This window comes from Nelumbo nucifera, chromosome 2 (assembly GCF_055504915.1).
Source record: "Nelumbo nucifera cultivar China Antique chromosome 2, China Antique-T2T, whole genome shotgun sequence".
NCBI classification, from domain to species: Eukaryota; Viridiplantae; Streptophyta; class Magnoliopsida; order Proteales; family Nelumbonaceae; genus Nelumbo; species Nelumbo nucifera.
The window spans coordinates 60,824,235-60,840,862 of NC_142650.1; the positions used below are offsets into that span (position 1 = coordinate 60,824,235).

The following is a 16,628-nucleotide window of genomic DNA, read 5'->3' on the forward strand; positions in this document are numbered from 1 at the left end:
AAGTCTCAATTGATTGAAAAGCTTAATTAACTGCAAGGGAAATCTGAAGAATGGTTGTGGTAGGGCTAGCTTTGGACCTCAGACCTTCTATTTATAACCAGAGAAGCCACACGCTCTGCTAACCAATAAAAGTACGGAAGTAATAACGTTGACTTTGACTTGGTTCGAAAATTCTAATCTGTTGTTCTGGACTGGTCATCTGAGGTCGGTCGTCACTCAATACCCTGGCTATGCTGGATGATTTGCAATTCGGAACGTTTGGTTTTGTTAATTTTTTAATTGGCAAATTAACAACGTAACACCTTGCATCCATACGTTTTCGGCCACAGATAAGGATGATTATATATATTCTTGATGACTGACCCAGTTCAGGCATTTCCAACCTAACGGTCCAAACGTAGCCCGGACTAGTATGAACCCAAACACAATCTTTCCATTCTCTTCTATTTATTTTTTACTACTCTTAACTATACAACGCGGATATATATATATATATATATATATATATATATATATATATATTCTTGACGAGTTTTGGGATTTTATAATCTGTATAAATATAGGCGGGCAGCGTATGGTATTAGGTTATATTTGAATTCTATTAGGCTTGGATTCGGCTCATTTATCCATGGCTCCAAACTCAGTTGAAACCAAATAGAACCAGATTTTTTCATGAACTAAGCTCAAATAATTCGTAAAGAAGTCGATTCGTGACCACCCCTTAACAAATTAAGTTTGTATAGATAGTGTTTTTTCAATAATGGTTTTCCCCTCTAAAATCAAAACCTTTTCAGTGGGTTGCCACTTTATTATTATTCCTCCAGGATCTGAAAAAGGGGCTGACCTCGGACGAAGCCGCGTTCAACGCCAGTCCCGTTCAAAATTTAACCAATAATATTGCTCAAACTCCTTTCTTCCACTCCCACACAGTGGCAACATTTCCTAGACAAACATACTCAAGATTGAATACTCAAATGTCAACGCTAGCTGTAGACAACTTGTGTTTTGACCTGACCTATGAGGCCCAATTGATCCAGACTGAGATTAAAACTGGGCCAGGAAGCAAACAATACACTTCTCCACTGACCCGGTTAAACATTTCCTTTCCCAGCTTTACCTCAATGCTCAAAATCATTGATTACATCACAATGAGGTCGTGCAGTTCCCAAATTTCTCGGTTATCCTCTCTCGTCCCTGTTTTTATTTTTCATGACGTTTTTCACGTTAGCCGTTCTTCTTTTCGCTTAAAATTACAAGTAGGAATATGAATTTTAGTACGATTGCGGTTCGAAACTACGTTACTCACAAAATTATTCACACATGGACACGTTACTGGAATCCAGGGGTGGCAATTGGTTGGCTTACGTGACTAAACTTAATGACTTTGATACACCAATTAACCTATCCAAGTTCATCAGCTTCAGCCATTATGGCCTTCCATAACACGATTGGCTTAAGTTGAGTAAACATCTTCTCTCCCCTTGCATCAGACCAATAGCAATCGGCCACATCATTTAAAAAAAAACAAACATTTTTAATTTTGAAATGGGGAAACACGCTGATGTGGCAGATTGCTATTGGTCTGGTACAGAATTTTCTGTACCAAGGGACAGACGATGTGAATATAGGTTTTGCTTTTCGTACCTTCCCTATTTTTTCTTTCTAGCCAAATATAACGTTAAGCTGATCAACCCATAAATTGATTACAATACTTACATTCATTTGCTGCTATATTAGATCTCATGGTAAATGAACAGTGTATAAACTAATATCAATGTTGGCTAAAAGTTTTACCCAAGCGCTTGTTGAAGCCGATAAACGTTCTCACCCTCTCACCCTCTCTCTTTGCCCGAATAACTGGTAACGTTTAAGAATGCTGAAAACTTGTTTATTTTGACATGTTTTACCTGAGTAAATCTATTTATCTAAATAAAAACAAGCGAGACATTAGGAGTATAAATGCAAATTTATAGAGTGCAAAATCTTGTATTTTATATTATTTTGTATATATTTGTACTGTACTTATTTACATTATTACTCTTTTTAAACTGAGCCTAATGTAAATATAAATAATGTACAATACAAATTGATGTGGGATAATCTGGTCCAGCCCATTACAGGCTGGGGGGTCTAGCCCATGGGCGCGAATTAGGGTCCGATCCAATGTAGCAGAGGCTACCTTGCTCCCATCACAGAGCGCCCCAGCATCCTCACGGGAACCCGCTATCTGTCTTCGTATGGCACTCATCTGTGGCGTTCATCTCCACCTACCTCCATGCAGTCCAAGTATAAATACGAGGTACCCCCCTCATGTAAAGGATCCTGAAACCTTAGTAACTCTTGGCATACTTTTGGCTAGGAGCCTAGTGCCTATGAGCGACCTCGTCTGAGTCCTCATTTGCACCAGACCCCCTCTTTACTCCTTGTACTAACTTGATTATCGGAGCCTCTGCCTCGAGTTCTCACCTAAGGCCTCTGACATCTCCTATCATGCAGAACATTCCGGCCTCTTCAGGATGCTTCATCTCGGCTACTAGCCCTCGTACAAGGGAACCTCGCCTCAGCTATGAGCCCTCGACCTCCTCGAACGTCCTTAGTACTAGCCTTTGGCCTCTATAGTGTCCGAGGGAGCGATCCACCTCGGCCTATAGTCCCGGCCTCGGCACCCCCTCTTTGGACTCTCAAAGCCTTTGGCCCGCCTTCGAAGCTCAGGAGTAAATTTATTTTATTGCCTTCAAGTAATCCGAGTACCAATACAAATAGATACAAAATAATACAAAATACAAGGTTTTACACCCTACATATTTGTATATATGTACTCCTTCCAAACGGAGCCTAATTATTCAATGAAATGACAAAACTAGTACAAACAAAACCCCTTGTCCCCTTTTCTCTACTCTCTTATTCTAATAAGGGTGCTAAGTGCTGACTACTGCGCTGTGACGCATAGCTATAGTGATAGTGGACCAATCACGATATACCATGTCATCTCTCTAATATGTTGGGCCCTTTTATCAGGCTGAGATGACGTGTCATGATTGGGCGACTATTCTCCACCTGTACAGTACAGGATACTGTGGGTTGATTGACTGAACTGGTCGGGACTCGGGAGGAATTGAGGAAAAGCCTACTCGTGCGGCTTTTGTGAAAAATTTGACCCCTACACCTGTACACAGCTGTTTCCACTCGGTCGAAGACAAAGTGGAAAACCGCCTCTCCTTCAATTTGGTCGTGAACACACGAACACGTATTACGCAGAATGAGTGGTCAGAGTTGGTCGCCAAGGAATCATCGCTTTAGCAGGCACCATGCACACGCATCCAATAGTAGTGTGACATGTCAAATTGAAAACAACATGGATTCCACGTGTAAATAATTGACATGTTTTGTTTTTTTTTTGTTGCGTGGCATTTTGGGTTTAGAAGAATAAAATTTGGTCTTTTATGCATATATGGCTGAAACCTCCCTTGAAGTTTCTGCTTGCTAAAACATCCTTGAAGTTTGGTAATTGTAAATTTACATTCACCTTTCCTAAAGTTTCTGATTGTTGTTGAAACATCCTTGAAGTTTGGTAATTGCAAATTTACATTCACCTTTCCTGAAGTTTCTGATTGTTGTTGAAACATCCTTGAAGTTTGGTAATTGTAAATTTACAATCACTTCTTTTGATGTTTCTGGTTGTTGCTGAAACATCCTTGAAATATGGAAATTGCAAATTTACAATCATTTTTCCTGAACTTTAGGACATAGTTGTAAATAGATCCTTTTTGATAGAATCTTCTAAAAAGAAGCATGAATATGTCCAAAATACTCATGTAATTATTTTTAATATAAATATTTATTTTCAAAAATTTCTCTTCATATGAATCAATACTCCAAATCCTTTTAATATCTTTTCTGAAATTGATTTATTTTCCAAATTTTCTTTTCATATCAACCACTCAAAGGTAAAGTTATAACTTTAAATTCTCTTTGTTTTTGTTGTTCATAAAGTTTATATTGTTTTTTTTTTTTATATATATAGAAAACGACTTCAATAGTAACTAGATGGGTATTTTGGATATTTTTATACATTTTTTTAGAAGACTACCAAAGGGGGTCTACGGGCAACTGTATCATAAAACTCAGGGGAAGTGATTGCAATTATTAAATTTTAGGGGAGGTTTTAGCAATTTATCCTTTTCAATTTGGTAATTAGAAGTAGAAAAAAAAAATAAAAAACGAGCTCTCAAAACACCGTAAATAGCCAAAATCATAAAATTTTAAATGAAAACTTTGATATTTTATGATTTAAATAACTTTTTAATTTATTTCTAACAGCCCAATAGATTAAGATACTTATCAGTCTTCATCTTTAAAGATAAGGCCTTGTAAATTCATTTTCTAAACAGCCTTCCAATTTACTGATTTGTGTACTTCACCATTTTTATATAAAAATAGGGGTGCAATTTGGATAGATTTGGATTGGATTTTTGTTAAAATTTGAATGGACCCAGACAGATGGACCGAGCTTGAAAAAGTGCAAAATGCTAATTCGGGCCAATCAGAGTTACACCTCTAAAGGGGGAGCATCCTAATGCGAAAGTATTTGAAGTAAAGCTGGCAATGGACTGGATTTCAATGTATTACAATCTGAATCCAATAAGGACAAATCCAATCCAATACAGTTAATCTTGAATCCAAATCCAACATGGGGAATCCAATTTAGTCGGTTTAACAAAACTGATGAGTTCTGTGATCCACATATGTTTGCCACCAAGGACCTCTGCTCTGCAACTTGAAAGGAATTAAGAGTCTGGTTTGCTTTCTAGTTAATAAAAGTAAATGTTAGAAATGGATCAAATTAACGGATCCAAATTGATATGTATCCAATCCAATCCAAACCCAATAAACGGATATCTAAATCAAATTTAATCAGATTGGCTTTGTATTGAATCCAATCTAAAAAGGCAGCAGACTTTAAAGACAGATAGCACTCCACATTGCGAGTTTGTTGCTGAGTTTAATTTATTTATGTCATTAGGATTTTGGAGGTAGTTATTGCCTTATAATCATTTAATCAAGGCTGATTTAGGTTAGAAGGGCCAAAAAATTTTGTTTTTTTAGCTATTTTGAGATCATTTTATCACCACCACCACCACCATCATCATTCTGATCAGATGGCTTTGAATACTGTTAAGTTAGCAAGGGTTACATATGACTTTAAATAAAATAGATTGGCGAAACATGATTGGATTAATGTAATTGACCCCATATAATTGGGATAAAGCATGGATGATGATGGCGAATCTTTGCATAACATTTTAGACCATTTTGCCCTCTTCATTGTCTCTAAATCACTAGTTCTTAACCTCTCATTTCTTCTTTCCCACACTTGAACAACAGGAGTGCAAGCAACACAACAAATAAACTTAATTTGTGCTCATCAATCCTCAATTCTCAAATTCCTATATATCTAGTGGAGAAGTTGGATGATAATTCCTTGAATTATTATTAAATTAAATAAATAAAAAGTAAATACATAAAAGTAAAATAAGCCATTGAGAAGCCACAACCCAACCCGCCCAATCTATTAAATGAGTGTACCCATGCCCACAAACCACAAAACCCATTGTGGAAAAACCAAACTCAACCCATAGTAAATGGTGTTGGGTCTGAATATGTGGGTTTAACTCAATCAACTATGTCGGGATCAAATCCTACTTACACCAAGGTTGGGGGTGGGGGGATGGGCTACCCCTGGCCTGTTGTGTAGTCTCCTGGAGCCAAAAAAAAAAAAAGTTCAATCAACCATGTTGGGGCAAAGTCTGGGTCGTCTACCAATAAAATACATTTCAACACTCTCTCAACATGATTTGATATCGTATATCTTATTCATCGTATATTTTATTCATGATTTGATATCGTATCTCACGATGAGATGTAAGGGTGTTAGATCATGTGCACACTTGCTATGTGTTACGGGGTTGGTGTGGCAAATTCTATCATGTTGAGGTATAAACAAGTACAAAGACATCAACATTTATGGTGATTTTTTTTTATTACCATAGGGATGTGTTAAAAACCAAATTGGTCGGATGGCCTAGACCATTAATTTTCTAAAACTGTTCAATTTTTCCTCCTAATTTCTCAAACCCATCTGCTCATTAAACTCACTAACTCTATTTAACACTCCATTTACTATAATTGACTCCATAATTAACCTTATTTAGCACACTGCTTATAAGATTAATTAGTTAATTTAGGTGGCGTTTAATAACACTTTTCAAACGTCTGAAGTCTGAAACTTTTGCTTTTCAGATGCAATGCTTATTTGGTGTTGCATCTGAAATATGATCTGAAAAGTTTTTTTTTTTGATCTAAAATTTTAAGACTCATGACTATCACTTAATGCGCTCAAACGCGTTTAAGATGTGGCCTAAAGTAAAAAAATACCCCTATCCTATTCAATATCTCTTTCTCTCATCTTCCAGCCACCACTACTACAACTCTCAGCAGCGACGATTCTCTCTCTCTCTCTCTCTCTCTTAAGAGGGTGAGTATTAATAATATAATATAATAATTAATAATAATAATAATTATTATTATTATTAATTATAAATTATTTTAATATTTTTTATTAATTTTACTTGTGTTAGTTATTAATTATTAATTATTTTAATATTTTTATAGTCATTATTTTTTTAAATTTTAATCATTTCATTTATTAATTAGTAATTTTCAATTATTAATTTATTATTTTTATTTGTATTGTTTCAATATTATTTTGAAGTTGCAAATTATTTTTTATGAGATAATGCGAATTGAATTCAACATTTTTAAATAGTATGTTCTTGGGGTAAAATAGTAAATTCAGTGAATTTTAGATGGTCAAGGGTTGATCCAACACAAACAAACTTATGGATTCAGAGCCTCTAAAATGTAGAAAAGCACCTATGCTTCTTTTCAGATTTTAGACAAAAATAATACATTTTTAACTTTTTAGATTTTAGACACAAATAATACATTTTTAACTTTTCAGATTTCAGATTTATCAAACACCACCTTAATTCCTTTAATTTTCTCTATCTTATAATTAACTCAATTAATTATTTAAATCCAATATAAAACTAATATGTTTTCAGAAAGATTTGAACCCAAATTGCTTACCGTGTTTTAAAGCTTGGACTAGACATAAAATCAGAAGGCTTATTGGGTCACGGGTTAAATGGTCATAAAAAACATATATAATAGATTTTGTAAATTAAAATCAACTTATAAGTGGTGGTTAGATAGTTAAGTGTCATTTTATATAAATGACCAGGGTTCAAATCTTTCAACTTGCAATTGTTTTTTTTTTTGAATATACACATTTTTAGTTAGCATATGTGTTAAAAGTAGGCAAAAGTAGCAAGGTGCTAACTAGATGGTTGGTAAGGTCCCCTGCTTGTTGTAGCCAAGACTTGGAATTGAATCCCGCTTGCACCTGGGGGCGGTTATGTCAATTATCCATTTAAGAAATATTTCTGTGATGACTAATTTCATAAGAGAATGTAATTTTTGTGCTATGACATATCACAGTTATTTATTAAATTTACTAGTCGGGATTTGTGCAATGGGCTTTGTTATGCAAAATTAAAGTAGAAAGAGCCTTATCACATTTCTAACTGAGCCATGTCAATCCATGCCAAATCAAGTGTTATTTTTTTGAGTTATGTTCAATTAATTGTTCTGACCGCAATCCAAATTGACACCCTAGTGAGAGTGGCTAATCTCATATGGGGATGAAAATTAGTCAAGTTAAATGGTAAATTTGACTTGACTCACCCATACATGAACATGCTATGGTCAGGCTTATTAGGGTGTAGGGTTAGGAACTTAGTTTAAAGTTTTGATTATTTAACCCAAATCGGGTATAGGTTTGGATGACCTGGCCCATTGGGTCATAATACCCCATAAAGGGTATTTTATAATTTGGTTCGACTTCTAAGTTCTAACCCTTAATCTTAAAGTTTATGATTTGTTTCAATGTTTGTTTTAACCCAAATTGAGTGTAGGGTTAGGTTATTGTTTAGCAAATACCAAGGCCTCGAGCCATGGATGCTTTTTGCCTCTATAATTTCAATTATTTAAGAGATATTTCTTGGATGACTAATTTCATAAGAGAATGTAATTTTCGTACTATGACATTTCGCCATTATTTATAAAATTTATTTTAAGTATTGTAACCTTTTACTTGATAATTAATGATATTTACAATATGCCAATGCTTCCCTGGGATATTCCAATGCTTTACATTTTCCAATTTTATGATGAAATTATACTTTACATAAAGTCATAAACTATTAAAATACATGTTTCTTATCTATGGAGTTATTAAACCTATAGATTAAATATAATTCATATATATTTAATGTATATTTGAATTTCCATGGTGCATCCATGTGTAGGGGTGTCAATTGGACCAGATTTGATCCAATCCAATCCGGTCCAATATGAATCCATTACAAATGGATCAGATCCAATCCAATCTGTGAATACTTTATACCATTTTGGACTGGTCCAATTCTAATTTCTAGACCATCCAATCTACTCAAATTGGTTTTAGTTTAGATTTGTTTCAATCCAGACCTGGTCTATTGACACTAGTATTCTTATCTTCTGTCAATGAACCAGATATCAGTTCAATCTGATCCAATCCAATAAAAATCCATCATCAGGTCCAATCCATCCAATAAATACTTTGGATCATTAAGTTTGGACATGTCCAATTGAATATGTCTTATTAGTCCGTCCAAATTGATTTTGATTTGGATGGAGCCAATCCAAAATCGATCCATTGACACCCCTATCCATGTGTATCTTAATTTTCCCACCATACCTATATATATCCAAAGTGTATCTAAAATCTAGTTACATTACTTTAAATTGTCTCTTAAATATTCTTTACATTTTCTAATACTTTGACTTTGCATCTGATTTTACATCACAAAAGGAAAATGCGATGACCCTCTTAAGTAAAAACAAAATGGTGTGAGAAGCCAATGTTAAAGATGGCTATAATGGGAAACAAGGCAAAGGTTTGAATCCTCTTTCAACCTGTATTAAATATAATTGGGTTTGATAAGCAGGATTCTAAGGTCAAAACTCAAACTCATCCCAAACCCTATAAGAATTTGATAAACAGATTCTATTAGGGTCAAAACGGATCGAATGCCCTAAAATTCCCATAAAATTGCCATCCTACAAAATACCCAATGTAAAAAATGAATGGCAAGGGATGGATCCTCATCTACCTTGTTGAATGCATCAGTTTACCTCCTTGCTTGGTCACCTACCTGTCTCCATCTAATTTAGCACAGAGTCACATACAGAGCCTGTTTGATGGTTTTCTCACCTACCTTGTTTAATGCATTAGTGTTACCTCCTTACTTGGTCACCTACCTGTCTCCATCTAATTTAGCACAAAGTCACAAACAGAGAGCCTTCCAAAGCATAAAGCATTTCATGGACCAAGATCCTGATATTAATCCATTCCAACCCATTTTAAACATTGCAGTTCATTCATGGAAGAGCCCAATACCTGCACAATGGTTATTAACTATCAAAATTTATAAAATAAGGTACAAGTTACAGGTATCCCCATAGACTAGACTGGGCCAAGCCAAAAAGGGGCGTACCCTCATATGGAGGATAAAGTAGTAGATAATCAATACCGAATAGACTGGGCCCAATCAAATAGGGAACTTCCTGTTTGAACTATGGACTGGGCCCATTTGTAAAGTTCATTTAGCTTGAGAGGCCTAATGGACCATGGTAAGCTTGATATATTCTGTTTCTAGTGTTCATACTTCAATTTTTCTAGTATATAATATGCTGCTCTTTATATTTTTGAATGTTCATTATAAAAATATATTTAGTATCAAATAAAAATGCATGGCTCACTTTTAATGAGTCCACCCAATTGAGAAATCACAACCCCGACCCACCCAATCTATTAAATGAGTGAGTGTACCCATGCCCACCAAAACCATGGTGGGAAAATCCAAACTCAACCCGTAGTAAATGGATGGGTTGGGTTGGGTTGGGTCAGTAATTGCCACCCCTACAAGCCTACACCCTTACCCCAACTACATCATAAAGCTGTGAAAAATCGTCTGAATATGTGGGTTTAACTCAATCGACCATGAAATCTCTGTATACTAAGAAAACATTGCCCGAAAATCCCAAACTAATATCAATACAAAAATTGAACTATATGATATCTCTGTATAATGCAATCTGCAATGCTCTCAAAACCTTCAATGGAACCCGAATACAACTTTGTAGTTTGTACATATTACCTATTTCTCTGTCCATTGTCTCACTCCTTAGGAGGGCGGAAATAAGGGTAAACGGTGTAGAAGGTCTGTGCCGTGGTTAGGAGGAGCAGCACAACCGCAGCCACCGCCGAGATGAAAGACCATGGAGTGTCAAAATAGGTGTACTTGAAGCTTGCCCACCGCACATGCCAATTGTTGTAGTAGTAGCTGTTCACATCGTCGAACAGTTGGGTGAGATAGCAATTTTGAATGTCGAACGACACATCTTTCCCTAAATCATTGAAGAAACAGGCAAGCTCTGCATCTGTTCCGAAGTAATTCTCGATGACATTATAATCACAGAGATACCCAACGTCCTTGGTGGTGTTGATCAGGCAGTCCATCAGAGTAGCGTAGGTGGTGATGTGTTTGCTACAGTGCTTGCAGCACTGCTCATAAGCGATGCAGTTGACGATGAACGAGCTCATGAAATCATCGACGGTTATCTTCGGCATCGTCAGCACCCCGTTCGTGAATTTTAAATCCAGGAAGCTGTCGGCCTCCGACGACTTGAACCGGATTCCTGCCCGGCGGAGCCTTGTTACGCACTGAATCACTTGGGTTTTTGAGGGGCCCCTTCTGGGTTTTTCCTGAGTGGTTGCTGGGATGAAGCTCGAACGGAACAAATCAAGTAGATGTTTTCCCTGGATCTGATTGAACTTCTTGATGACTTCATCACGTCCTGGCCCTGCAGAGTCAAGGAATTCGAAGGCGTTGTCGAAGAACAACAAGGCAAGTGTGACAAGGGAGGAGTCTGCTGGTTCTTCTGGTTCTGGCATTTTTGATAGATCAAATAGGGTTTGCAGAACAAAGAAGGGCAGCTGGTTCTCAAGCCTGAGTAGGTCTCTGAGGAGGAAGGGAAACACCCATGACATGGCGAAGAGAGGGTCATTGGGGGAGGGTTGCACCGACTTCCCAACTATTCGAAAGAGCTCGATGATGAAGACTCCATCCAGCACCATCATTTCAACAAACTCATCTCTGTCAAGGCTGACAGTCTCTGAATAACACTCCCTCGCCCTCTGCTCTAATGGCTTCACTGCCCTCAGATAGTTTTCTAGGCCTAAGCCCTTACTATTTGTTCGAGAAAGCAGCGAGCCCAGATAGCGCCATTTGTGCTCTTCGATCATCCTGAGATGGCTTTTGCCGTGGTGGTAAGGGCCGATTGAGACGATAAGAGGTTGATAGGCCTTGCCATTGATGTCGATGAGACTCTGCGGGACTCTAAAGATGCAACAGGACCTGCTGCCGGCTGAACTTTTCAGAAGCCGAGGTGGTTGTGAGAGCTTTTGTTGCATGGAAGTTAATACCTCCTTATCCTTGTTCACCTCACAAATCTGAATGGCATGATGATGATCTATTATTCCTTCATTTCCTGGTTTTTCACGTTCTGCCGAATTGCTTCTCATCTCAATTAAGTTTCTTCTCTTTGTCTCTCACTCTCCCTCTACTGTTTGTACTTCCGTGCAGGGTAGTTTCTCACATGGAAACCAACCATCAGAAACTCTCTTGGCTGTTTGGTTATTATATTTGGAATGGTAGATGAAGGATCCAATTAATAGTGAAGAAACTATGGTGTTTCTTCTATGACCATAGATTAGTTTAGTGGTCGAGTGGATGAAATTTTTGGGTTAAAATAGAAAAAAAAAGCCAGTCCCATTATCATTGACTGTTAGAAATATCTCGATGCATGGGAAAAAAAAATCTTTTCACAAAGATTGGTGCAAATGAAAAGGATATGTTGGTCCCCCCAGCCCCCCTAAACCAGTAGAAAGGGATTGCAAATGTTAGATGTAATTAGGGAAAGGGGTGTTGTCCTGTTTGGTTTGTTTTGAAGAAAGAGGTTTATTTATTATTTTTGAGAATACCATTGGCAACATGTGTGGACAGTGAAAATAGATATCCATTGAACTGAGCAGTGAGGGAAATTGATGGATGATAAATCAAAGTTACTGAGTTGCCAAGGAGGGTCTATAGTGTTCTCCAACAGACAATTAATTGATGACAGTTTGGTGAGTCTCCCTCAAGGATTATAGAAGTTGCACCGACAGCCCTCGCTAATCGGAGATCTAGACCTTCAAATGCTGTTCTAGCCTCTATGAGCGCAGGACTTCCAAACAGAAACAACCATTATATTGTGATCTTCAATTCCAATTATAATGCCTACACCTCCAGAGGACACAGATAGGGCTCCATCAAAATTGACTCACCAGTGGAGGTGGAGGCTTAGACCATGATCCGATGTTGCTGACAGTATGCGCCTCTGTTGTAGTCATATATGCTGCTCAATTTCGTTCATTTGAGCTTGAGAGCAGAGACCACAGAAAGGGGCTGAAAAGGCTTCTTCTCAATAACAACCTTCCAAATATGCCATAAAATGGAGCAGAGAACAAAAACTGATGACAAGGATCAAGAGCAGTATCTTGCTTGAACCAGCTTTCCAGCCAATTAGACAAGATCCGCTGTAAGTGACTGTCAACACTGAGAGTTAAGGAATGAGTGATATATTATTAATAAATACTTATGTTATATATTATTAATAATTCAGTTTACATTCTGCTCTAGTTTTTGAAATTTAGAAAATCAGACCCAACATAAACTGAAATTTTAAAATTTCCTCAACTAGACTATACATACCTCTTTGAAGAGTAGACCAGATCAAACCACCGTTTGGTTCAATCTGGTTTGGTGGTCTGGACCATACAATGAACACCCCCAGTAGCGTTCTGAACACTACTTTCATGATATATTATAAATGAGAGTAAACCACCACCACCACCATCATCTAAGCTTTATCCCAACTATGAGGGGTCGACTACATGAATCTTGATCGCCTTTTCCTTCTATTTATACCCTAGCATGAGCATGAAAAGACAATCAAGGATAAATGATTGTTGTTGTTTAATTATAATGACTCTTGATGAAGCACAATCTGGCCGGTCTTAGCTGTCAATGATTTTGCCTCTGAACTGAGTAACAGGGACCTGAAACGGAAGGAGAAGAGAAGCTCCGGGGAGAACCCGGCGTAAAGGCTCCGAAGCTTAAGTTAGAATACTTCAAAGGCAAGATAAACCAGATAGCGCAAAGTTAGCATACCTCGTTCCTGGTGGGTAGGAGTCTTTTATAACCACCTCGCGCACTCACTTCCAGGCTTCCGTCAGATCGGGCATGATTACTTCTGAACTCCTGCCAGTTCGGATGTCATTTTCTCTGGCCGGACAGAACCGCCATTGTTCCTTTTGTCGGAGCCGTCTCTGCGGCTGGTGACGACGGTTGCAGGTGGCGGTGGCAGGAAGCCGTTTGAAGTGCGGCTGTCAGGCGTCAGATCCCAAATCAGTCAGGTGCATCGCCCTTGGATACGGACGTCCTTGGTGTCGGATACGTTTGGTCAGCCTGGTGTTTCGGAAGCGAAGTGTTGGAGTGGCGAGCGAGGTGTCTTGAGTTTGGTTTGGAGCGTCCCGAGCTGCCTTGGGCCAGCTCGGGTCAGCTTTGTGAGGCTTGGGGCCCAGTACAGTTCGTGCTCAGGGAACTCGAGTTCTTCGTAGGAAGCTCCGAGTTCTTAATAGGGAGCTCGGACTCTTGGTAGGGAGCTCGGGCTCTTGGCAGGGAGCTCGGGCTCTTTTCGGGGAGCTCGGACTCCTAGTAGGGAGCTCGGGTTCTTAAGCGAGCTTGGACCCCTAGTAGAGAGCTCGGGCTCTTGACAGGGAGCTCCGACTCCCAGTAGGGAGCTTGGACTCTTGGTAGGGAGCTCGGGCTCCTGGCGGGGAGCTCGGGCCCTTGGTGGGGAGCTCGGGCTCCTAGTAGGGCGGTCTGGAGTTCGGGCTCAGTAGCGAGCTTGGACTTTGCTTTTGGTGCTTGCTTTGGGCGCTCTACTATCCCGAGTTGCTTGCTTCTGCCACGTGTTGGGTAACTGCAAGGTCGGGCCAAATTTCCCTTCATCAATTGCCCCCCACTCCCTGCGACAAGGGTCTCGTCTTGGCGCGGGGAGTTTGCAAGGTAGCAGGAGGGTTTTGGTCCGTGTTGAGCGCTTGCTCTAATTTGATTTTCAAAAAAGGGCGCGCGTTTGGGAGTTGTGACGACGTTGTTCGGGAGTTGCGCTGTAGACACTTTTATTGCGAGGAGACGTGCGCCGACACCCCGTCAGTTTCGAGAAGGTGCGTGCTGACACCCGTCCTCTGACAGGACGTGTGCGACGCTCCGTCAGTTTCGGAAAGACGTGCGCTGATTGGTCTCGGAAGACGTGCGGTTTAGCGCGGCTGTGGGCCGTTGGATTGGCTTCGATCTGGGCCGTCGCTTTCCGGCCGCTGTGGATATAAATAGCGCGCGGGGGGGGGGGGGGGGGGGGGGGGCGTCCTTGCTACTGTTGTACATCTTGAGCTCGCGCCTAAGATTCAGCTCGCGTCCAGGCTTTTCAGCTCGCGTCCCAGGTTCCTTGCTTGTTCGAGCTTTCGTGGTCTGCTCTAGTCTTCTTCCCGGGTGAGTGCTTTTGGAATCCCGTTCCGTTTCCCGATGTCTAGTTTGGAGGGTTTAGACTGTTCAAGCGGGTCCGATGCAGGTTCTACGAACCAGTTTGCGTCCCCCGGTAGTTCAAGTGAGCCTGATGTAGGTCCAGAGGAAGGGGTCGGGCCTACGGCCCGAGGTGCTTCGGGTAGGTCGGCGTCCACCTCCCGTCGTGGCCGGGTTGTAGATCAGTTCGGCCCTTCGACTATGACGCCTAAGGAACTTCAAACCCTCGTAGACTACTACGACTTGCCCGGGGAGCACGGTTACTTCATCCCTACGGGCAGCTTCCCTTGGGAACATGGTCCTGATGAGATCGTGATTTTCCGGGAACAGCTCGCAGTGGGGCTGCGACTGCCCTTTCACCCTCTTCTTGTCGAGGTCCTAAACCACTTCGGTGTGACGGTTGGCCAACTTCACCCGAACTCTTTTAGGAACTTAGTGGGGACGATCTCTTTATTTTGCGACGAGAACTTTCCTCTGGATCTGGAGATTTTCTCTTCCATTTTAATGCTGAAAAAGCAAGCGGGTCCCCTTCCTGGGCGTAGGCGGGCATACTACCTGTCCCCTCGCCCGGGCTTCAAGCTCTTACACGGACTCCCTAATAAGGTCCCAGCGTGGAAGCGGGACTATTTCGGGGTGCGAAGTGTGCTGGGGTGGCCGTTTTAGACCGGCTGGGGGATGGCCGCTCCCGATTCCGGCATCACACTTGATAAGGAGACGGCGAAGGGCCTCCGGCAATGGGCGCGGCTTGGGCTAGATTGTCAATGGTATCTGACGGAGGCCAAGCTTATTGCTGCGGGCCTGAGTTCGGGTAGGTTCTTTCCCTTGTGATCCTGTCTTGCTCTTCTTTTTCATGTCTTACTGATGCCGAACTCCTTTTCGCAGGTACGATGGACTTTCAAGGGACCCGAGGTGGGCACTTGTTCCAGGGCATGAAGAGGAGAAAACGGGTGGCTAAGCGAGCTCGCGTTGAGCCATCCCAGGGGGCGGAGCCCGAGGTGCCGGACTATCCGGCAGAGCAGCCCGAGATGGTTCCTCCTATGCAGGAGCCGGCGGGGGCTCCTTATGCTGAAACCACACACACGGGGGCTCCCGCCTACTCCGAGTCTGCCCATACGCGAGCTGGGCCGTCGGGCTCGGAGGTCCCGGGGGACTTCAGGAGCGTGCTGTCGCCTGTTCATGCTCTTCAACGGAGTAAGGAGGCGATGTTTCCCGAGGAAGTCGCGGCGTGGACCGAGCTTCCTCTTCACCAAGTGGCCTGCTGTGTTGTTACTCATGCCATGGTGGTAAGTGCTCCCTTCTTTAGAGTTCGGCCTTTATTCTTTTATTCGTTCCTTTGATCCCGTTTTTCTTTTGATAGGTGAACTCTTCCATTCACGCCTTGGCGAACCAGGTGAAGAGATGCTCGAGGCAGGCGCGAGCTGCCGAGGAGGCTGCTCGAACTGCCGAGGAGAATGCTCGTGCTGCTGAGGCTGCTGCTCGCCTTGCGCGATCTAGGCAGGCGAGGTCTCAGAGGGATGCCGAGGCCATGGGAGTGGTGGTGAAGCGTATGGCGGAAATAAAGTTGGACCTGGAGCACCAGGTCGAGTATCTTGAGGAGGATATCAGGGAGAGGACTCAGATCTTCCCTCAAGGCATCGAAGACGCGAAGAAGAAAGCTGTCAGCGATTACATTGCTTCGCCGGATTTTGATGATCTGATGGTAGACTCCTACAGGAGGGGTTTCAAGCTAAGCCGGTGGATGATTCGGAATACGTACCCCGAGCTTGACACTAGCGCTATATC

The 16,628-nt window shown here is 41.0% G+C and overlaps 1 protein-coding gene across 1 annotated transcript; it reads right to left on the bottom strand.

Moving 5' to 3' along the window:
• Positions 1 to 8,958: 8,958 nt before the first annotated feature.
• On the bottom strand, positions 8,959 to 11,862 carry LOC104586937 (UPF0481 protein At3g47200-like). Its single transcript, XM_010244341.3, has 2 exons — positions 10,323 to 11,862; positions 8,959 to 9,562 (listed from the first exon to the last, which is right to left on the bottom strand). The coding sequence occupies exon 1, from the start codon at positions 11,747 to 11,749 to the stop codon at positions 10,343 to 10,345; it is 1,407 nt and encodes a 468-aa protein (XP_010242643.1). The 5' UTR covers positions 11,750 to 11,862; the 3' UTR covers positions 8,959 to 9,562; positions 10,323 to 10,342.
• Positions 11,863 to 16,628: the final 4,766 nt, after the last annotated feature.

Bases quoted from the DNA above. Each gene is read 5' to 3' on its own strand.
- LOC104586937 (XM_010244341.3), bottom strand. From the start codon at position 11,749: ATGAGAAGCAATTCGGCAGAACGTGAAAAACCAGGAAATGAAGGAATA.